The 21,493-nt window shown below is 40.3% G+C and overlaps 3 protein-coding genes across 6 annotated transcripts; 1 reads left to right on the top strand and 2 right to left on the bottom strand.

Annotated features, from left to right (window-relative positions):
• Window positions 1-1,126: 1,126 nt before the first annotated feature.
• Window positions 1,127-7,491, bottom strand: syt1b (synaptotagmin Ib). 2 transcript variants are annotated; one of them, XM_056386785.1, is made up of 10 exons: window positions 7,255-7,491; window positions 7,080-7,131; window positions 5,417-5,600; window positions 4,035-4,216; window positions 3,378-3,491; window positions 3,078-3,245; window positions 2,793-2,960; window positions 2,248-2,365; window positions 1,705-1,838; window positions 1,127-1,617 (listed from the first exon to the last, which is right to left on the bottom strand). In XM_056386785.1, the coding sequence occupies exons 3-10, from the start codon at window positions 5,562-5,564 to the stop codon at window positions 1,411-1,413; spliced, it is 1,239 nt and encodes a 412-aa protein (XP_056242760.1). In that variant the 5' UTR covers window positions 5,565-5,600; window positions 7,080-7,131; window positions 7,255-7,491; the 3' UTR covers window positions 1,127-1,410. The 2 variants fall into 2 exon arrangements, with proteins under 2 accessions (XP_056242760.1, XP_056242759.1); XM_056386784.1 differs by having other exon boundaries at window positions 7,080-7,491.
• Window positions 7,492-7,862: 371 nt separating this feature from the next.
• bbs10 (Bardet-Biedl syndrome 10) lies at window positions 7,863-13,411 on the top strand. Of its 2 annotated transcripts, none has more exons than XM_056386782.1 (4): window positions 7,863-8,861; window positions 9,966-10,165; window positions 10,261-11,241; window positions 11,427-13,411. In XM_056386782.1, the coding sequence occupies exons 1-4, from the start codon at window positions 8,859-8,861 to the stop codon at window positions 12,244-12,246; spliced, it is 2,004 nt and encodes a 667-aa protein (XP_056242757.1). In that variant the 5' UTR covers window positions 7,863-8,858; the 3' UTR covers window positions 12,247-13,411. The 2 variants fall into 2 exon arrangements, with proteins under 2 accessions (XP_056242757.1, XP_056242758.1); XM_056386783.1 differs by having other exon boundaries at window positions 8,324-8,861; window positions 9,950-10,165.
• A 60-nt stretch (window positions 13,412-13,471) lies between these two features.
• cd9a (CD9 molecule a) lies at window positions 13,472-19,928 on the bottom strand. 2 transcript variants are annotated; one of them, XM_056386786.1, is made up of 8 exons: window positions 19,712-19,928; window positions 16,852-16,954; window positions 16,603-16,700; window positions 16,035-16,109; window positions 15,740-15,841; window positions 14,974-15,063; window positions 14,513-14,596; window positions 13,472-14,391 (listed from the first exon to the last, which is right to left on the bottom strand). In XM_056386786.1, exons 1-8 carry the CDS (start codon window positions 19,778-19,780, stop codon window positions 14,326-14,328), a joined length of 687 nt encoding a protein of 228 aa, XP_056242761.1. In that variant the 5' UTR covers window positions 19,781-19,928; the 3' UTR covers window positions 13,472-14,325. The 2 variants fall into 2 exon arrangements, with proteins under 2 accessions (XP_056242761.1, XP_056242763.1); XM_056386788.1 differs by lacking the exon at window positions 19,712-19,928 and adding an exon at window positions 18,057-18,203.
• Window positions 19,929-21,493: the final 1,565 nt, after the last annotated feature.

Raw genomic sequence — 21,493 nt, 5'->3', positions numbered from 1 at the left:
TTGAAATGCAGTCTGTGGTTGTAATCTTTCTTTCCTTCTTTGATAGTCAGTCTGGCAGCGCATGGACGTTACCGCAGGTACATGCAGGTACATGCATGTTAGTGCATGTGAGTCCCTCCTGGTGAACGTTTGTTCCGGCTGGACCAAGATGGAGAGCTCTACCAGCTGCTAAAGGGCTCCAGCTTGACTTGGAACTGGCTTTTCTTCTCCTCGACGCGTAAGTAACTTCATGGCTACATAATGTTACATGGCTGTTTACATTAGTGAATAACATTAGCCAACTTGCTGTTACTCATATTATGAATTTGCTTGGCAAATGTTACTATCGCTAGCTGGGTTACTGCTAGCGTTGCTGTGGAGGATATCACGACAATGCTAGCGTGGGCTAATGGTTGTGGCTAGATTGTGACAGGGTAACTTTGTTCTGTTGTGCTTCTTGTTTGTTTGGCGGCCGCTTTCACTGGGCTTCATAGTGCATTGTGGATTGAGAGACTTAAGCTGGCTTGTGGCCAACAAAGCATTTGTTTTGGTCTGAGATGCTGGTGGTGTAGTGCCATATCCAGTGGCGGTGACACAACCTTTAGAATACCTTTAAGATATAAAGCATGGTCTTTTAACTATTTACCGAAAATGGCCCACTGAAATGATGCTTATTTAACACGTAATTTTATGTTTGTTTTTTTTTCTCAAATATAGAATAAAGAGCAAGTCACGCTCATTCTTATTGTATATGAATTCACAATCACTTTGAGTGTGAATGGGTGGTTGGGTGGTTGCGTGAATGTCATTGGGGCCTAATGCCTAAGCCACACCCCACCATATGATGTGCTGTAGTTGTATTCTTGTTGTGATTCTGGCCTGTTCTGCCGTTTTGGATGTGATGCTGCAGAGAAACCTGTCCCTAGATTATGATGCCAAAATATTTTCCATTCCTCTCATTCTAGGCTGTACTCCAACACCATAATCAGTGCACTTTCTTGGCTTTTATGATTTCTATTCGATGATCATATGAGGCTCATATTTCATTATCCTTTTGATTGACTCCCTCTGCAGGTCTACATTAGGTGTAGTGTGAATGCTTTCAAACAGCTCAGAACAGGTAAGAAAAACATACAAAGGTTTTTAAAAAAATCTCATCTGGTTTAATAGCTCTGTACCGAGTGATACATCTTTGTTGAAAACTCTTCATAGCAGTTTAGGTAGAAGCAGTAGGCAATTACTGAAGGAAGGCTTTAAATTTGGAATAGTGACTCAGATAGTATCATGGGTAAAACAGGGTATCATTGGGTACATTTACTCAGTTAAGTAGCTCAAAAGTTTTTAAGGGGAATTAGGGCAGAAGTACAAACATAAATTGGAAATAGCTGAGGTAAATGCTGCAATGTTTCATAGCATACTGGGGTCACAGTTTCATTTCTTGTTGGAAATTAGTGCGTTGACTTCATCCTCTGGCTGGAGGCTATGCCATTGGGCTATCGGCCGCCGAGGGTTTGCCAGCATGTCTGACCAGTGGCGTTGCTCAGTCCCAGTGCTGTTACTGCCCAGCAGCACCTTCCCTATGGCGTCATTCTTCCCAATCTTATCATAGTCCAACACAGTCACCGCTACCTGCACCTTCTATAAATGAAAATAACATATACAAAAAAATTAATATCTCATGGATTTTATTTGCATGTATAAATCTGTTTGTACAAATATCTGTACCTCTATCTGTTCACATGGCACTTCAAAGCTGAAAGACTCATTGTAGTAAGGGTTCAAAGTGTTCTTCTTTATCGTTGTTTTCTTTTTCTTGAGTCTTTTCCCATTCTGCATTAAGTGGATCTTCACATAAGGGTCTGATAGAGAGAACAGGGAGGTTTCATGTTAGAGCAACAGACTAGCAGCTTGGCACTGATGCAGTAACTCCATCAGTGAAACACAACATCCTTTGTAGTAGCTTTGATAGCTTCCCATAAATAGAAACTACTTGAAAGAGGAGAACACTAACAAAGTAATTCAAAGGCCTCAATGCTCAGTTATATCTAATCTGGGCTATTTATGATGTACCTAGTCATATTATAAAACTTTCTGAGAAATGTTTGTGTGTATTGTTATTAGAAAAGTTCAAAATTATTTAAAGCATTTACTTTATTATGGCACTGAAGTTGCCTATATTTAAAATTATCCAGCACTTTAGTAAAAATTTGACATGAAGCTGGAAATTAAACACAACGTGAATCCAGACTTTTTTACTGCTTGACTCACCTGATAATCCACCCACATCCATTTTCTTCAGGTTTTTGGCCTCCAGAATCACCACTGTCAGCTTCCCTGCAGTAGGCACATATCTCAAGGACAAACATATGTCTCCAAGCCGCTCACTCTGATAAAGCAAAAAATAAGTGTATTTATTAGTATGTTGTATGGATTTATTATTAAATTGTAAAAGTTTATTTTAAAATCACAAGAAGCTACAGTCTTCCTCAGAGACTGAGGCGCTTTGAAAACAATCTGTATTCTTTGCTTTGAAATGAAGAAACATTGAGCATCAGTAACCTTTTTCCCTACACAAACACATCATGGAATAAAATGAAACAAATAATATGCGATGGACTGGCGACCTGTCCAGGGCGTACCCCGCCTCTTGCCCAAAAAGATGCTGGGATAGGCTCCAGCCCCCCCGCGACCCTACTAGAGGATAAGCGGTAGAAAATGAATGAATGAAAAAAAGATGTAATAACAGATTTGGAAAGCCTAAAAGCAATCCTTTTTTTTCAAGTTCAGCTCCTCCTCTCACAGTGTGCTCCCACCTCCTCCTTCTCTGCCTTCTGCAGGTCCTTCCACTCCTGCAGAGACTGGCTGAAGTCCACACTGCTCATCGGTATCTTCACAGCTCCTATGGCATCGTGCTTTGAAAAACGGTCGAAGTCATACACAGTCATCACCAGTGTCTTCCCGCCCAGCTCAGTATATGGTACCTATAGGAACACAAATGAAAGACCGTAATTTGAAACATATCATGTATCATTTTCCAATAGTGAACACAATCAGGATAAATAACTTACATTTTTATTTATCTTGGTGTTTTAATTTACCTTAAATGTGAACGTCTCATTGAAGTTGGGTTCGAGGGTCTTCCTATGAACTTTGGTCTCAAACTTTTTCTTTTTGTCCGGGAGCAGATAGAGTTTAACATAAGGGTCAGAGCTACCTCCCACATCCATGGCAGGAAGCTCTGCAGCCTGCAAGATGCCCACTACCAGCTAAAATTGGATAACACGAGAAAGAAATGAGAATCTGGCTAATTGACAGTGGGAAGAAACATATTAAAATGTGACATTTTAGAGTTGGCAGATAGTGGGCAAAAATGTCAAAAGGGAATAGCAGCATTTTACCGTATTATCTGTGAAGTTGTAGTCTAATGTGAAATGTAGTCTGCCCAGCTTCTCCTCCTCCTTTGGCTCATTATCTGACAGCTCTGTTTCTTTGTTACCTTCATCTTTCAGCGGCTGCACACACACACAGACACACATACACACATCAAATGCAGGTAAAAAAAATATAACTTTGCAAGTAATCAATGAAAACCTTCTGTTTCACAACTCGTGGAGCACCTATTTGAGTTGTGCTGCTACAGTGTATTGTGTCGCATCACACAGGCAGAGGCAATTAAACAAAGATAATGTAAGCATCTAAGGTTTATTCATTGTTTAAAGGGGACGGGCAAATTTTACACCATCAGTGTGTTTAAATGCAACTTGTATCCTTGAAGAAACTCCAAGTCCACTAATCTCAGACCTCAACCTACACCACGACATGGGCGATGTGCAAAACATCCATTAGTCTTAACACACACTGACAGTTTTACTAGGCCGTAGTGACCCGAATGTCTGCACTATGATACATTGGAAGGACAATACATCTGCAGGGGGAGACTGTGTGCGTGTGTATGTGCGTGCGTGCGCATGCGTGTGTGTGCGTGTGTGTGTGTGTGTGTGTGTGTGTGTGTGTGTGTGTGTGTGTGTGTGTGTGTGTGTGTGTGTATGGCTTACCTCGTTGTAACCTCCATCCATTTCAGTGTCAAAACCTCCCTTATTCTTCTCTTTTCCCTTTTTCTTGTCCTTTTCTTTGTCCTTGTCCTTCTTTTTCAAGCACTTCTTCCATACACACACAGCACACGACAGCACCACGCACAAACCGACGATACAAAGGGCAGCAACAGCCCACGATTGCACTGCAAATCCACATAAAACACGCACACACATAGATGATACATGATTAATATACATACATTCTTAGTTAGCCACTTGAACTCAGTGTTCAAAACGTTACCCCTGTATTTCCCGTTGACTAGCTCTTAGTAAGAAGTAAGAAAAAACCATTTTTCCACACTGTAAAATATCAGGAACACTGGAAAATGTAATGCAATCCAATCCAGCACTCCTGTAGTAGAGTCAATGCTGTTGTCAGAGAGATGCTGATTCAAATCTGTGGTCATTTTTTAGGCTGTATTTTGTGGTGGTGTTACACTGGATATCAGTATATTGTAAGATGTTATCTTTTTCATCTCCTGTTTATTCTGCCTGTTCTAAAATGTCATTGAAGTGATATATGCCTCATATCAAGTGACATACATATCAAATCCAGGATTTTACATTTTGTACAACTTGCAATTTAGATATTCTGACATAAATGCACACTGCATTACAAGCAACATGCATATAGAAGTCTAGCATGTCTGATCAAACGGAAGGGAATGAAAGGAATAACAAACAGATAATGCACTTCTACGAGGGAGGTAACTTTACCTGTAAGCATTTTTAAACATCGCCTGTCCCATATGAGCAAATACTTGTCTGGCCTTTTCATATGCAGTGTGACCCTTCACCCTTCAGTCACATGTTCCTGGATATAAGACACTCCAAGCATCTTTTACTTCCAAAGGATAATTTGACATTCGATCATTTTAGCTGTCTGGGATCAGTCATCGAATAGTTGAGAAAACACAGATAATACTCTTTCCAAAATACACTTATGGAGAGAATGAAATATGTATACCTGAGATATCTGTATTCTGTAATCTTACTGTAAATCTTCAAAAAGCTTTGAATTCTGGGCCATGCCCACAGTGCATTCAGTTCAGCACCCTCAGTCCAGTATTTCCAACATGTTACTGTAAAGAATCATTGATACTTCAGTTCTCTTTTGACATTGTATGAGTTGCTTTGTTGCTATATTATTCATATTCATAGAGCTACAGCAGTGTTATTCCCTCCATATTACCACTTTACTGTCTCACCTGCTTTACCAAAACCCTCCAGGATTATATCTAAATTATCCCCCGGCTCTAGGTCTTGGATATGTTTCCCAAATATTTATCAACATTGTTACTGTAATCCATGGCGATGAACGTTTAGTCAGGTGTCTAACTCACTGTGGATGCTGCGTAGTTCACTCATGAACTTGTTGGGACTTTGGCCTCCAGATTGTTTTTGGCCTGGATTGAATGTTGCATTTGGCAAGAGGGTTGGGAAAGCTGGGGTGCCCAGTGCAGCCGGGGCAGCTCGATGGCTCCCAGTCATTATTTTTTGTTTGACACAGGATCCAGAATTAACGGGCTGAGAAACAGAACAGAAAGATGGCTCAGTCTAAAAAAAAATCACAACATGTGGAATATATGAATATATAGAACATTATACTTCAGCAAAACAGAAACGGACATACCTGTAAACACCCTCCAAATGGGGCTCTAAAAATCTAAACTGGGGAACCTAAACTAACTACATAAACACACATTCACACCAGAGCAGAGTATCCATAAATACTTTTGATTGACGTATTTGAAGCAATAATGTGCTTATAGACATGGTATGACCATCAGAGTCAAATGACGTGTCCTGTTTCTGCTGGTCTGGCACTAACACTTGAACACAGGATATGCAAACTGCTGTCGCTGCCAAACCTGCTGACATGGAGGAGAGAGGGACGGAGGAGAGGATGGGGAGAAGTAGAGTTGAGGTGTCATGCATGGATCTCTGCTGTTCCACAGTGAGCTGCCAAAGGTAATAATCATGTGCCAAGGTCATGCTCAGAGCAGGTTAATAAACTATATGGGAAAAAATTGTCAGCCAAGCCGAGACTTGACTCGCAAGTGAAATAATGTTTTGATATGTTATTTTCTATTCTGCAGACATCACAGGTATTGAGTGTCTGGGGCTGAATCAGCAGATGTGATCTCACACCCAAGCAGACACTGACCTAAACCCAGACAACTGTTATGTCTGCTTTTTTTTTTTTTTTTTTTTAGGATACTTGACTATTTCTTCTGAAAAAACAGGAGCTTAAACAGAAGCCACCACCGATATACTGCACTAACAGCTGCAGGGACAAACAGAAAAATTCCAGGTACATCCAAAGGGATGGATAGTGATGCCAGAACAGAACAGCAGGTCTCACATGTTACAGCTGTCTGATACGGATCGTGTTATTATGTATTTTAAGCTATATTTCTGATTCTGATGTGCTTTTGTGTTACCAACTGTTAATGTAATGAATAATTCACAGCTTTTATATTTTTATATATTAAATGGTCATCTTTCTCTCATTTTTGCTGCAGAGGTGATGACAAATGACTCAATAGTCGCACCATATGGTTCCTCAGCTTCAGTTGTTAATTCAACTAAAACTCTTTTTACACCTGACCTAACAAGTTTTCACATTCATTACACTATATAAAATGTAACATCGCTGGAAGATGAAAGCTCTGTATCTCCAAAATGAAATAGTTACAAAAAACAAATCTTGTTTTTGGCTTGACATCAGAGGACTGTGTAATCTTTCAGAGAAGACAGAAGAAAATCATTGAAACTGGAGTTGCAAATTAACAAATTACCCTTGGTGATTGTGTTTTTGTACCAGAGTCTGTGTCCAGTAAACAACAGAATGACCAGGACAGACCTGATTAATAATATTCATCTTTTGTGCATCCATGGGTTTATACACAGTTAGCATTCAGTTAGCACATTCAAGAGAGAAATAATAAATCAAAGTTGATTTGATGAATGAAACAAAGAGGAAAAATTGATTCAGACACATACCTGTATTCAGTCGTCTCAGCAGCCGTGTTCAGACTCACAGGTACTCCTTTTCCTTACAGAGGGAAGAGGAGGAGGAGGAGGAGGAAGAGAAAAAAATGTCAGAACCAGAGAGGTGGAGGAAAACAGTGAGGTATACTAAGTGTCAACGCATTGCCCTTTTGTTTTTGTGTCTCACCAGCTCTTAGACATCAACAAGAGTGGAGCAGGTGTGTGAACGCTGGATCAAGAGAGAGGGAAAGAGAGGGAGGGTAGGACAAGATAGAGTTGGGGTTGGGATAGGTAGAACTGCAGCTTGGTCATCTTGTGTTGCTTCCCTTTGTGTGTGTGTGTTGTGTGTCCGGGTGAATGTGTGATTTTCTGTCCATTCAGGTCTCATGGGACCACTGGTCCTTATTTCTGATGCCCCACCTTTTGTGACCTCTGTCCCGTCCCTACAGGTCACCCTCACCGGGCCACTGATGTATATTCATTAGTGTAGTGACATGGCTTTTTAAAGGCTCGTTAGCATACTGAGAGTTCAGCAATAGAGGACATTTACATTCAGACTGGACAGCTCTGTGTGTGTGTGTGTGTTGGTGTGTGTGTGTGTTGGTGCGCGTGCATCTGTACATCTGGCAGTAGCCGCAGAACTGTCTCATATTGTCTATGTATAGATGATGTTGCCTGATTTAGAAACTTAGGATGTGGTTTCTGCAGCAACACAGAGATCAAGTTCCTGCCCCACCCCATTCACCTTGAGGTACCAGAGACGCAGACATACTGTACAGAAGGAGGGAAAGAGACGGGGTGGGAGGATGGGCAAGGAAAGAGGGAGCTTGACAGAACCTCACTTTGTAACATATAGAAATATACACTCTATGTATTTATTTTGCTCAGGACAAACAATTTAGATCAGATCACTCGTGTAATTTTGTTATTTTTGTTACAGTGGAGGCCAGTTGTGAAGTCCATGTTGAAATATTGAACTGACATGATGGAAATCCCAATTTTTGCCCTTTGCACATTTATGTCTGTAGTAAATGAAGCTTTACTTATTGATTGAGGAGGTCACCTTGAGATAAATATCTCTTTTACAAGAAATACATGAGAACAAATTACATACAACATCAGGACAGCCCAGTTAGACAAAGCAGCCATCACACACACAGGCATGCTTTTTAAAACAATCATAATGTTTTGCAGTTTATTCCAGAAGTAAGGTGAACAGTACCAGACATCACTCTTCCCCAGTTCAGTGTTGGTACGAGACTTTAATAGTTGACCTATGGCTGTGTGATCTGGTGTCACTGGCATGCACAATAGCACAACAACCCTGAAATCAAGCATTTAAATGAAATTCAGTATGCTGCAAATTATCCTATGTGTGACATCCACTGACAAATTGTTCATGTGAACATCCAGACTGGCACAGTCACATAATAGTCACATGCAGTAGCCACATATTTAAATCACAACTATCACAGACAGACAGACAGACAGACACTTTATTTATCCCCTAGGGGAAACTCATATATCCTTTAGCTCATTGTTCATAATAACTTGTGAAATACTTTCACACGTACATGTTAAAAGGAAAAAATATAACGCAAAGAAGAAGCCCTGTACCCTTACTTGTGCATATACAGTATGAACAATGTGAAACAAAGTGGTTGGTTTTACAGTTAGAAAAACAATTTATACCTCCACACGCTGGGTGGCGATAAAACAAATTACATCTCAACAACAAACCACAGAGGAAGCCTCGTCTCTAGGATACAGCGGATAGCGTTCCTGCCTGACATGGTGAGTTCTAGCGATACACTGTATTTGAAAAAAAAAAAAAAGTTCTGTCAGATTTAAAACTTTATCTAGAAAAGGACTGTTTGTCTCTGTTTTTTATGACTATATGTTTAAGTCAGTAATAAGGTTTGTTATAAATCAAGCTCCTTTCAACCGCCTACGAGTTCAGTGTGTTGGTTTAGCTAGCTACCTAGCTAGCAGTCACTAACGTTATCTACGTAGCTAGTGTTAGTAGTAGGCTAGGTTAGCAGTTCGCCAAGTAGTGTGACGTTACGCACTGATATTTTTAAGTATATCATCCGCGGACAGGACTTGTAGAAACTGGACAATTTCTTGTTCCACCAGTGATCTATTCATAGTTGATGGACTTGATGTTATAAAACGGTAGGGTACAGATTCTACAGGTGTAGGTGTTGTTTATGTATAATTATATCGCACAGATAGTAGCAATCGGGCGGTTACAGACGACTCAGTGGTTAACAATGACCCATACGCAACTGTAGTAAAATGTAAAGACTGTGTACCACAGTACTTGAATACTGCAAGAGTTGCAAGATTTTGAGCCAAAGTCTATGCTAATTTGTAGATCTGCTGTCACACATTGCAATTATTTAACGTACATAAAGTGTGTCTGCCACATGTATGCTATTCTCAATAATATATTTACAGTATGATAAAAATTATTTATCATTGGTTAGTTAGTATACAGTAGATATATATATATATATATTGCTGTTAATTGATATTACTGCAACAAGTATCTGTTATTAGTATTGCATTCTCATTGTGCTGCATGTCTAAAAGGACCTGGCTCTTAAAATGTAAGCAAAGCTCCTAAATAGACACCTGTCTAGCATCAAATTATGAAAAATACAGTTCTAGTTAATATACTTTTTTATACTTTTATACTAAACTTTTGAACGTTTTGAGCCAATAACATTTGAATACCTTTGCTGAGTTTGTTTGCCTCTCACATGATGAGCTGCATGTGCATGTGCACTGCATGTGATACTGAATCCAAAGAGTGAATGATAAGACTTTGTGACTGATAGTATAAAAAAGTGTTTTTTCCCTTGCCTCTTTTAAATCAGCCTATGTCCCCTCCAGAGTGTGGGGATGCTGCCGGTGGAGCATTTTCGCCTCAAGCATGTCCTGCAGGCAGTATGTGGGCTGGAGGCAGTCGTCCTTCGCAGTTTTGGCCCAGAGGGAGGACAGGTGCTGTTCACCAGAGACACAGGACAGGCCATGTTGAGCCGAAGCGGGACACGCATTCTCACAGCACTACGACTTGAGCATCCACTGGCTAGGTAACACACAGACATTTACTCTTTCACTATGATGATATTTATCAAGTGTAATTTGTGTTTATATTATATTTATATTTGTGTGTTCTTCATTTTAGGATGGTAGTGGAGTGTGTCTGGAAGCATAGCACTGTAACAGGAGATGGATCTAAGACCTTTATCCTACTGCTGGCGTCATTGCTACGGATGATTCATACAATGGCCTGCAAGGAGCCTAATGTGTCTCACACTTATAACTCCAGGGAAGCAGCCAAGGCTGCCACTGCCAGGTGCTTGGCTGACGAACTGCTGGCATTTGCATTGGAGGAAATGGATGATCTCATTGCTATAGGAGTGGTCCCTTATGGATTCTGTGATTTGTGGGAAGATTTCACTGCAGAAACACAATCACCAGCTCATACAAACAATCATGGAGTGCAAAAGCTGCTAGCATCATTCTTTCATACTCGTCTTGGTCAAATCCACTGTGACTACATAAGTAACCTGGCATGTCAACTACTCAGGCATTTGAAATTTAAAAAGGACCAACCTTTTTTAGCACTTCAGTTTGTAAATGACAACTTCCCTGCACTGCATACACCTGTATCAGGCTTCCCTATTAGCTGTTCACGTTTGATTGAGGGGCAGGTCATTCACAGGGACTTTGCTATGCCCTGCGCTCGCACTGACCAACAGCCAGTTAAAGCTGTAGTTTTCACCGGGTATCTGCAGCCACAATTGGTCAGTGCAGGAGATGTGCTTGAGGTGGGATGTGGAAACCACATGATAGCGGAGAATTCAAGGAAGGAGAAAAGTATTGTGGAGTTTAGTGCGTGGTCAGAAAGGTCACTAGAAAGTGTTATTGCAAATCTGCAGAGTTTGGGTGTCTCTGTGCTTCTGTCTGCAGTGAAACAGTCTGCTGCTGTCATGGCTTTAGCTGCACAGGCAGAGATGTGTGTTGTGGAGTGTATCAGTGAAGATGAGCTGTCTCTCTTTGCCCAGCTAAGTGGGACAACACCTGTCTCAGACTGCTGGATCATTGAAACAGTGAATGTTGCTACTCTGACCTTTTGCCGTCCAATACTACTGGGAGTCCATAGGTATGATAACAATTTGCTCTTACTCAATCAATATATACATATATATGTATAGAGTCACAAAGATACATATAGTATGCAAAGAAATACACATGAACACATCACAAGATTTTGACTTGTTTACTTCATTCATTCATTGTTTAATTCATGAAAACCAAAATTGAACTCTGAATTTTTGTCTTCCACAGATATGTCCATGTGGCTTTCCATGATTTAGAGGAAAGGGTTATGGTCAGACCCTCTAGTCTGGTCGTTTGTGGCCCAGGGGAAGGGCAAACAGACCAGTATGCCTGTGCGTTTCAAGATGCCATCCGCATGCTCCTTACAACTTGCAAACCCGTGGGTATGACTGAGGCTACAATATCAAAAAGGACCTTACAGTCACAGAGAAGCATATCTTTACATACAGATGATCGCTCTAATAAAATCGCCTACAACTCCTTCCAGCAGCGTGTGCTGGTGCCCAGCTGCGTTATACCTGCAGGTGGGACATTTGAGTTTCTCTTAAATCATGCCCTCTTACATCATGGCCGCAGTTCCTCAGTTTCTGACAGCACAAATATCCCTGCTGTTTCACAGCTCTTGGCAAATGTTTTACTGAGTGTGCCACAACAGATTTACTCTCATAGTCCGCAACATTTCCTGCAGATTCAATCCAGGGTCATGAGTTTTATTCCTAATAATTCCCACGCTTTCAACCTCCTATACAAACAAGAACACAACATAAGCCTCGTACAGGATCATGTTACTAGTGAATTTCCTCTGAAGGATGGTAAACTAAGTATGCATTGTTGCAGAAAGGCTGACATGTCATCAAAAATTTTTATGTCTGACTTGGGCCTTGAATCTGTCTCCTGTAAATATGAGCTGCTTCTGGCCGTCCTGCAGTGTGTCACAAGTCTTCTTCGAGTGGACACGGTGCTGTGTACACACACAGCCTTACACACACAGTCACGCAGACTCACAAACATTTCCTGGGAGGGCACAGAGGATGAGGCTGAGGACTGAGATTGTATTGTATCCCATAAACATATTTTCTCTTTTCATAGTTTCTCAGGTATCAAAAGTTGGAGGAAATAATTTGCACTTTATTGCAGACTGCTACAGACATTTTTGTATGGCCATTGCATTTTTTTCTTTATCCCAATGCAATACAGTGTATATGTAATGCATTTATTTGTAATGCAAGTCCACTGCACTCCTACAGAGATACTAAAATTACATTTCATGGCAGTACTGTTGTATGGTGCTGTTTATAGGCCAATAAAATTTGAAGGTAGTTCTGTACCATTCTGTTATGAAGCAAGGCTAGGTTTGGCAATAACAGTGAAAAAGAAGGACTAATATGTGCAAAGTACAGAGTGTGCAGTTGTTATCAAATCATTTTAAGCAAGTGAGGGAGTAAGTGTTGATATTGGCCTCTTTCCTTTTAACGTCTCATTGTGGTTCCTTTTTTTTTTTTTTAACATTTCTCCTCCTTATCTCAGTTTTCCTGCCCTCTTCCTTTGGCCAGTAAACATTCTGTTATATAAAAAGCATACACACTGGACACATCTCTTAACAAATTTACACCCTACTTTTTATAATCAGTGTTATCTCCATAATGGGGGTGGGGTATCTGAATGGCATCACAAGGCTGTCAACAACCAAATCAAAGTGTACTTCCTTGCGCTGTAATCAGGAGAGTGATAAGTCTATTCTCACCTCTTTTTAGGGAAATGGTGAGTCATTAGACGTTAACTAGGGTCACTGCCATACATAAGTGTTTACTGTTTACGGTAATCACTCTGTGAAACTAGTTTTGAACACAAATTTTCCATAAATGAATTGTGCTGGGAAGAGTTCTTGGCATTGTTTCTGTTTTGAAGTGTGTCTCAACATGAATCCTGTTGATAGTTGCTGCATGAGTCACATGTGATGGTTGCAAAAATCAAAGAGGGGAAAGCTGGGGATGTTATTTTTCCACTGTGCACGCAGAAGCGAACCTAAATATTGTTTTTAGTTTTATCAAGGCATCTACACCCTGCTAACCCTAGCATGCCCCTAATGTCTTACATATCTTAATGTAACACGCCAAACAGTCAATTTAATTTTGATGATTTGTTTTGTATACTTAATGAACTTAAGTCAGTGACCTGCTGAAAACAAGCCTAATAAAACATTTCAGCTAATATGACTGTTGCACTGTGTGTGTACTTGAGTGATTATATGCCATAGTATAATACCCTCAGAGTCAACTTAGTACAGTTTGGTTTATTTGGATCTCATTCATTTTTGTCTCTGTGAAACATAGTGCATATGGTATCTGTAAAATGAAAAGGACATTATAAAATAGATAATCAAACCACACATACCATTTAATCATCTACTATTAGAAATGTTTTGCAATTTAAAAAAAAACACATTTACAAAATGTGACAAAAAATGAAAGGCGTTTTAAACAAGGGCAGTTTAGGTGATGGGGAAAGGAAGGAAAGAAATAAACAAAATGTCATTGTAATGAAGGAACCGAGAAGCTACTCTTAATACCAAGCTGTGAAAAACCGCAGTTCACAGCTCAGCTAGTCACCATGGTTTGACTTAAGTGTTGTAAGAAAGATGAATTGAAGAATTTCATTGGCTACTGCTGTATTGTGCTGAAGTGGTGGTGGTTGCCTTTTTTTTATGGCCCTGGACCATGACTCTTCTTGCCAGTAAGTGACCCCGAGTGGTAGCAATAGAAATGTGATCAGTATACAATAATATGATCTTTTGTTTAGATAATTAGCAGTTCACAAACACTAATTTCAATCAAATGACCACAAATTACACATTTCTGTACTACATTGCCACTGAAGCACAGATGACACCCATTCTATAGTTGGGCTTAATAACCACATCGCATCTATCTAGTCCAGGAACGTGGGCCTAAGTGTCAACAGTACAGTTAGAACTGACGAATAATGTACAATCAGAAATATCTGCACCCAGCCTTGCTTAGGTTGTCCCCCTTAAACAAGCAGTGTTTCTATTGGCAGTGGAGAGTCTTTGACTCTAGGAATGACATCATGCAACATTAACAAGGACTTTGGGCTATGATGGTGGGTGTCACACCACCTCCCGAGACTTCCTGATGGCGCAGCACAGGAGCATGCTAAAGATCATTCCAAACACCTATAAGAGAGAGGAAAATTAATATTACTTGCGTTTGTATTAGCTCATGTCTGCACTGCGTTCATCCTCCAGGGCAACAGAAAGAAATATGATGAATTACAGTCACACAAATCAGACCTACCATAACAACCCCGATTGTGATGCCCACTCCTCCTATGATGTGTAGCTTGGAGTCAAACACTTCATCAATGGCATCGGGACAACTCTGCAACAAACAGGCATGATTCCTTTCAGCTTTCTCTATAAACCTATGCTATACGTGGTATGGCACATATAACAGGCTGAGAGCATGCAGGCTCCAGTAAACCATTGTTGCCATAGTAACATGGCAAAGAGGCTGAGGAAATTAGTCTGCAAAGGGAAGACTGATGGACTCATGACACATGTCAGACCATCATTATGTATTTGACATACAGTAATTGCAGCGGCTCTCACAGAGCTTATGGATGTCTGACATCTTTTAGATCAGTGGCTCGTCTCCATTTTGAATACTTTTTTTTTCTTTCTGTCTCTTGACTGAAGTACCTGCCTGTGTTGGCAGGTACTTCAGTGAATCTGTGCACACATTCAGGGTAGTTGTACCTTGGTAATGAGCTCCTCAAGCGGTTCTCCCTGGGGACAGGTGTCTTTGGCAGCATCTACAACAGTACCAGTTGGACCACAGCAGTTCAGCTATAAACATACAAAATCATACATTTAGAGAACGAAGATGACTTGCTGAAAGAAAACACATATCTCTTACTACAAGTGTTCCTGTTAAAGGAATAGTTCAATGTTTTGGTTCAGATTTTAGTTTCCAATGTCTTGTGGTGACAGTGAGGTTGCCAGGCAACCAGTGGAAATGCTGCACAGAGACAATGGGCTGCAGCTAAGTTGTTGTTTATCAAGAAATAGTTACAGCACTTGGTCCCCCCCTAAAGCAACAAATTATTTTTTTACATTACTGTTTACGTGCATATCCAGCGTGAGAGGAACTGATAGGTGTGTTCTTGACTTTTGGAGGCACTTTATGCTAAGCTAGGCTAAGCACCTCCACTCCTCACACACAAGAGATGAGAGTGGTATCAATCTTCTCATCTAATTTTCTCAAAAAAATACAAATAGGTGTGTATCTCAACTTTTACTTGAAGTTATTTGTTGAATTTACACTTTCTACTTGTCAAAAACATTAAGGATATCTTTGCTGTGGACAGTTTTGAAAAGCCTTGCAAAAGTTCCCATGGGAATGCATTGCATTCACTTGAAAATACCTTTGTGTCAAATTCTTAAGGTAAGATCTGAGTGAAGTCAAATTAGAATTAGTACGTCTGAATCAGAATGAAGCGGAAATGGAACAGAAATGGCTCACCCCAGTTTGAATCACTCGCAGTGTTTCTCTAAGGCGCTCATCTTTTGTTTCCTTGAAGTTGTTGTAGGTCTGCATGTAGAATGTTGTGATGTCATTCACCACCTGTAACACAGCAGCAAGGAAGAATGATTTCATGTGCATCATTAAAGCAGTAACATTTCTTTATACTGCCTTTTAAATGCCAACAGCAACATTTCCATGTATTTCACACAGCAGCAGTATTTCACTCACTTTGTTGAAAAGTGCTAGACGAATAAAATTATCAATGGAATATACTTATAAAGTTGTAGGTTACCTTGCTTTGGTTGGAAAATCCCCAGATTCCAGCTGCGACCTCAATAGCAAATATGATAAGCAGGAAGAAGAAGAACTGTGCAGAGGAAAGACAACATTAAACTCAGCTCATCGTGTTAATGTGTGACTCTTGCGTGCATGTGCGCATGCTTGTCCTCTGCATGCATGTGTGCACATGTAAGGTCATTTGAGTGTAGCTGAACCCAATTTACATAGGCACCGCCTCCTGAGAGATTTAGTACAAGAAGATTAGGGCCAGACTGCCTGGTTAAGAGGGAGGGAGGGAGGGAGTGAACAAGTACAGAGACTCTTCTCTTGCCTTGACACCGTTCAGTAAACAATGATGAAGGCAGACATCTCATATTTCTTAGTGTGCCCAAGGTCAGTCTACAATCCACACTTGCTAAAGTGGGACAACAAGTCCAAGTGCTGCTGAGTGAGATCAGTACAAAAATGACTCAGAGAAAAAGAAACAGGATTTTCAAGAGTTTAAATTTGGCTAATTACTAAATTTTTGTGAATAGAAATGAACAGAACAACAAGTGAGAAAAACAAAAAGTGGTACAAACCAGTCCCAGCATACAGGGGGACTCCTGAATAGCCCCACAACATCCCAGAAAACCCACCACCATCATCAGCGCTCCAGCTCCTATCAGGATATATACACCTACACATACACACACACAGACACACACACAGACACACACACACGCAATACATATATTTATATCACATATACATATAAGAATACTTTACATGCAAACTTTACTTAAATGTTAATAGACAATGTTCCTGCTCAAGGACTGAGAGTGTCTTACCTGTGTAAAACACATATGGAGAGTCTGATCCTTCAAAAAGACCTTTGGTCTTGGGGTCTAATCGTAGCCAAAGGCCTATAGCAAAGACAGCAGTGCCTGCAAGCTGAGACAACAAAAAACATTTTCACTTAAAGCACTGCAGTTAGTTATTTCAGTAGTCAAAAGTTTGCTCAGCAAAAGTTCAACCAGGAAGAATACTTTTCATGTGTGTTCCCCTTCCATATAAATGCATATTTTCCCCTTCTCAACTTAATCATCTGATTATTATTTTACCACACTTATCTCACTGCTGTCAGAATTTAAAACTTCTTTTCTTGGCTGTCTCCTGCTGTGTCTAATCACCAAAGATGCTTTCCACACTTCCTCAGCAATGTCTATTGTGCTATATATGCTCTATTGCATATCAATACAAGAGACGTTGGTATTTATCTACATACATCACAGTTCATTCCTTTTGCACCATCACTTTTCTAATAAACCCACTGCAAATTACACTGAGTTATTCAAGTCTTGATAAGGATAAGACTGGAGGGACAGATTGCAGAGAGACAACTGCAGCTGTTAAGAGGACCCATAACCAATATTATCTTAATACTGCAGTGGTTTAAAGTACGCTGATGGTGATGATGATATGATGTAATGTGTGAATGTCTACATGTTAGTGTGTTATTGTGCGGTATTTGTGCATGCCCCAACCTGGAAAACAATACAGTCTCACAGTCAGAGAAGAGAGAAAGAAAAAAACAAGTTCCTTTCCTTTTTTTATTTCCACATATTCTCTTATTCATCAGCATATGTATCAACCATCAACATATAGCTGTATGTATGTTATGAGTTCATGTTATTATATTCTGCAACACCAGTCTGTTTGCAAACAGACAAGCATAAAACTCTGTACTTCACACTATAAATCTCCGTGCATGATGCCATATTGTGTAATATGCATGCACAGGCACTAATTTACAAGCCTTATCGGCACACACAGGTCAGTGAATTTTTAACTATGAGAGCCTTACGTAAAGATGGCTCTTTTATTCAAAAGGTGTATGTGTGTATCTCTCTGTTTATATTCCACTGTCTTTTAGAGCTAACCAGAAAAATGCTAGTTGAGGAAGCGTTTCCACCTCTCTGTCTCTCTCACACACATACACCTCCACACACACAAAACACGCAATAAGACACAACAAAAAGTAAAGTACACTTACCCAAAAGAAAAAGTTGAAGACAAACATGAGATATTTCACACACTTGATTCCCCCAGCGACAGCCATTCTGATTTTGTCTACACACTGTACCACTATGAGAGTTTAATAACTAACTTCTTTTGGGGAGGAAGCAAAAGCATAATGGTGTAAGTCATAAAAAAAAAAAAAAAAAAGTAAATTCCCTTCAATACCACACCTTCATATAATCACCTGATCACACAGTTAGGGAGTGGCAAGAGAGGTAGTGTTACCTGAGAAACTGACGTTCATTGTGTATCTGATATAAATTCCCACCTGTGTTCATTCCTGTCTTTTGTGCACTGTTCATACATGTACTGTTTGTGTGTTTATAGCTAGTGCATGCGTGCAGATGATGTGGGCATAGAGTGCTTTATGATCTGGGAGGCAGCAGCACAGACCAGGGTCTCTGTTCAGGCACGTTGACATGAAACATTTCCCAAAAAACCTGCTTAGCAGCATATTTACTGCTCCACTGTCTGAACTCTGTGTTACTATAGTCACAAAATAGGCTGCTCTTAAATATGACTACTTCACATTCCTACTCCCAGAGTCCATTATTATTGAAAGCAAGGTTTGTGTGCAAGGTTGATTCACTGACAAAACACACGGACATGGGCACTCTTGTTGTGTCCAGACTGAGCTGTAATCAGATATGTGTGTCATGTGATTTGTGGCTGCATGGACAGGATGTGTGTCACATCTTCAGTTCCTGTTTAATCTAATTCAAAAGTGGAAAATCTACACTTACATGAGGATTTGAGGTTCGAGCAGGCTTTGCTATTTATTGACTTTAAACTGTTGTATTTCATTGTCATCTTATTCCTTATTCTCTTTCTAAAAATGATTAACTCAGTGAATTTCTACATATTTTAGTATTTTTAATATCTCAAATTGATAGCTTTCAGGGTCACTTTTCTCCCATGAACACATGTACACTGTGGGAAACCCCTGTCTGCCCTGTAATGAACGGTTATCGTTGGTTTATTTATAGCTGCACAAATTAGAAATGTTCATAAAAGGGCAAAACATCCATCTGAAACCACACACATAGGCTACAGATCACAAACAGACACACCCTGCAGGCTTTGTGGGACACGAATAGCCTATATGGGACATCCTGGATTCACACACGCATACATACACAGGCAGGCTCCCTGACATGCGCAACTCTTCACGTCACGTGACGGAGCAGAAGTCTTAATTATTATTATATCAGTCACATTCTCCACCACAATAAAGCGCCCCCCTCCCCTCCCCTCCCAACCATTGCAATTATTAAAATGCCGTGCGCGCAAACTCCAGAGTGTAGTCTGCGCGATGGAACTGGGTCACTTGGCCACTGGGGATTATTCTTCCACCCCGCTCAGTCTCCACAAGCTTTGGGGCACTTTGTGTTTAGTGGTGGCCAGAGCCAAAAATCATTCGAGGGGCGGAATAAACTGTGATAAGTAACCTAGGCTAGTCTGTGAGTGCTCGCCACAATTATGCATGTGGGACACAGCATAATTTCATTTACTACCAATAGTAACCTGCTCACACGCGAATGCGCATGCACGCGACGCTCACACGCGTAAAACACAGACAGGATGTACATTTTTCTATGAGAACAAGACATGTTCTCGCTTCAAACTCACCCAGAACACCAGGTTGAAGGCAAACATCAGGTATTTGATGCACATCTCTCCTCCCGACAGCGCAGCCATGGCGGTACCTGAGCTGTGGATCACACTTGTGCTGGTATCACCAGTTCAAACCGACGCTAGAATAGAGGAGAATACCTTCTAAATAACAGTCAGTATGTAGAATGGGGCTATTTGCCGTCGCGCCGCCAGGACTGATATGCGCGCCGTGCTGTGCGCGCCTGTAGTGGTCCGCCCCCACAGATAACGGACTGCAAAAGCAAATCCTCCTGCAACTCGTTCTTTCTTTCTTTATCTCCTTCTTATTATTTGAAACGTTGTTGTGCATTTTTCTTGTGTGTCTTTTAAATAGCCTAGCTCTAAGTTTTTATTTTTTTTCAAAACCAGCAAGATTTTTCTTTGTGGCATTTTCGTAGCATGTTCATCACAGTAATCGTTCTCAAGCATTTGCGACAGTGGGGATTTACAAGTTTTATTTTTATCTATTTCTAAATAGGCTATTTTATGGTAGCACTGTTAAATTAGGCACCTAGTGTCTTCAAAGATTATTTTAGCTACTTCTTTTTCAAAATTTAGCCTCCCCTCTCAATGTCGTGGCCAAGGAACCTACAGCCTATATTCAGACTGTTTTTCCTGCACACAATCGTACAATAATGAACTGTGCAGCAGCCTGCTGTGGGTTTTGTAGTTGCAAGTTTCTGCAGAACATGGGTAGTGCGATGACGTAATTCTCCCAGAATAAGAAAAGCGCGTTCACGGATTGAATATACTGTACATGAATGAACACGGTGCACGAGCATGCCCTGGCGAACAGTGTGTCTCCCAGACAGCACACAGGCAGTTCAATGTACAGGCCAACATATATTATTGACAATATTGGGCATTACTGTCTAATAAGGCACCCATTATAAAGAGTTTATTTGGATTGTAACAAATTGCCTCAATAATTAAATGATTTAGTAACACTTTATTGTCTTGTCATGTATACTTGTGAATGACTCACTTTACCTGATGGCTTATTACCAAGTACAAAACCCACTTTATTAAGTGATTTATTACCATCTTAAACTAAAGAATTGATATTCAGAAATCCACAACCTTTTATTAATGACATACTAACATTTGCAGACATGATTGAGTCATGGCAGAACTCTTCAGACAAGGCCAGTGGATCTTCAGGTCTTCCGCAACACTTAGTTCAATAACAATATTAGTTTTGCTCAGAGAATTCAATAAACACCAAAGAGTCAAGAAACATGCAGAGACAATGTCGAGTAGAGTAACACTTATTGTACTTTTGGTAAGATACAGAAAACCGAGGCTAGTTCATGAACACAGGCATTGAAGTAGGGTCCAACAAGCATGGCCTTATATCGCCCTGAGGAGTTTCCACCTATTGTGGAGCTTATTCCCTTATTCCTTATATCCCCTTTTTCTCTTTAATAGGGAATTTTCCACCATTATTTCCAGGTTCTTTTCTTGGAGTTGCTTAGTCATTACAACTAACCTGATTTGACATCGGTCCGAGGGCACTATTTTTACACATTGGTGTCAGCCCTGAGTTCCCATTGGATGCTTCTGGTGGGTGACCATGATCTGATTTATGAACTTGGCACCTGCCTTGGTGACTATAATACACTTGACGTATACATCTCAGTTTACATAGTATAGACATTCTGACAGCTAGGTATACATGCTCTGTTGATTACTAAAACATATACCACAATGGCTTATTAGAAGGTGAGAGAAACATGATTGTTGCTGTATTACCAGCAC

The sequence above is a fragment of the Seriola aureovittata genome, chromosome 10 (assembly GCF_021018895.1).
Source record: "Seriola aureovittata isolate HTS-2021-v1 ecotype China chromosome 10, ASM2101889v1, whole genome shotgun sequence".
Lineage (NCBI taxonomy): Eukaryota > Metazoa > Chordata > Actinopteri > Carangiformes > Carangidae > Seriola > Seriola aureovittata.
This window is presented reverse-complemented; position numbering and strand designations above follow the sequence as displayed.

Excerpts from the sequence above, each read along its gene's own strand:
- syt1b (XM_056386784.1), bottom strand. The coding sequence starts at position 5,564 with ATGACTGGGAGCCATCGAGCTGCCCCGGCTGCACTGGGCACCCCAGCT. Across the intron at positions 4,217-5,416 it reads TGAACTACGCAGCATCCACA|TGCAATCGTGGGCTGTTGCT; the intron begins GTGAGTTAGACA and ends GTGGATTTGCAG. Across the intron at positions 2,366-2,792 it reads AGAAGGCAGAGAAGGAGGAG|AGTGAGCGGCTTGGAGACAT; the intron begins GTGGGAGCACAC and ends TTGCTTTATCAG.
- bbs10 (XM_056386782.1), top strand. Across the intron at positions 10,166-10,260 it reads CTTGAGCATCCACTGGCTAG|GATGGTAGTGGAGTGTGTCT; the intron begins GTAACACACAGA and ends TCTTCATTTTAG. Across the intron at positions 11,242-11,426 it reads ATACTACTGGGAGTCCATAG|ATATGTCCATGTGGCTTTCC; the intron begins GTATGATAACAA and ends TGTCTTCCACAG.
- cd9a (XM_056386786.1), bottom strand. The coding sequence starts at position 19,780 with ATGGCTGCGCTGTCGGGAGGAGAGATGTGCATCAAATACCTGATGTTT. Across the intron at positions 16,955-19,711 it reads CCTTCAACCTGGTGTTCTGG|CTTGCAGGCACTGCTGTCTT; the intron begins GTGAGTTTGAAG and ends TTGTTGTCTCAG. Across the intron at positions 15,842-16,034 it reads GATTTTCCAACCAAAGCAAG|GTGGTGAATGACATCACAAC; the intron begins GTAACCTACAAC and ends GCTGTGTTACAG.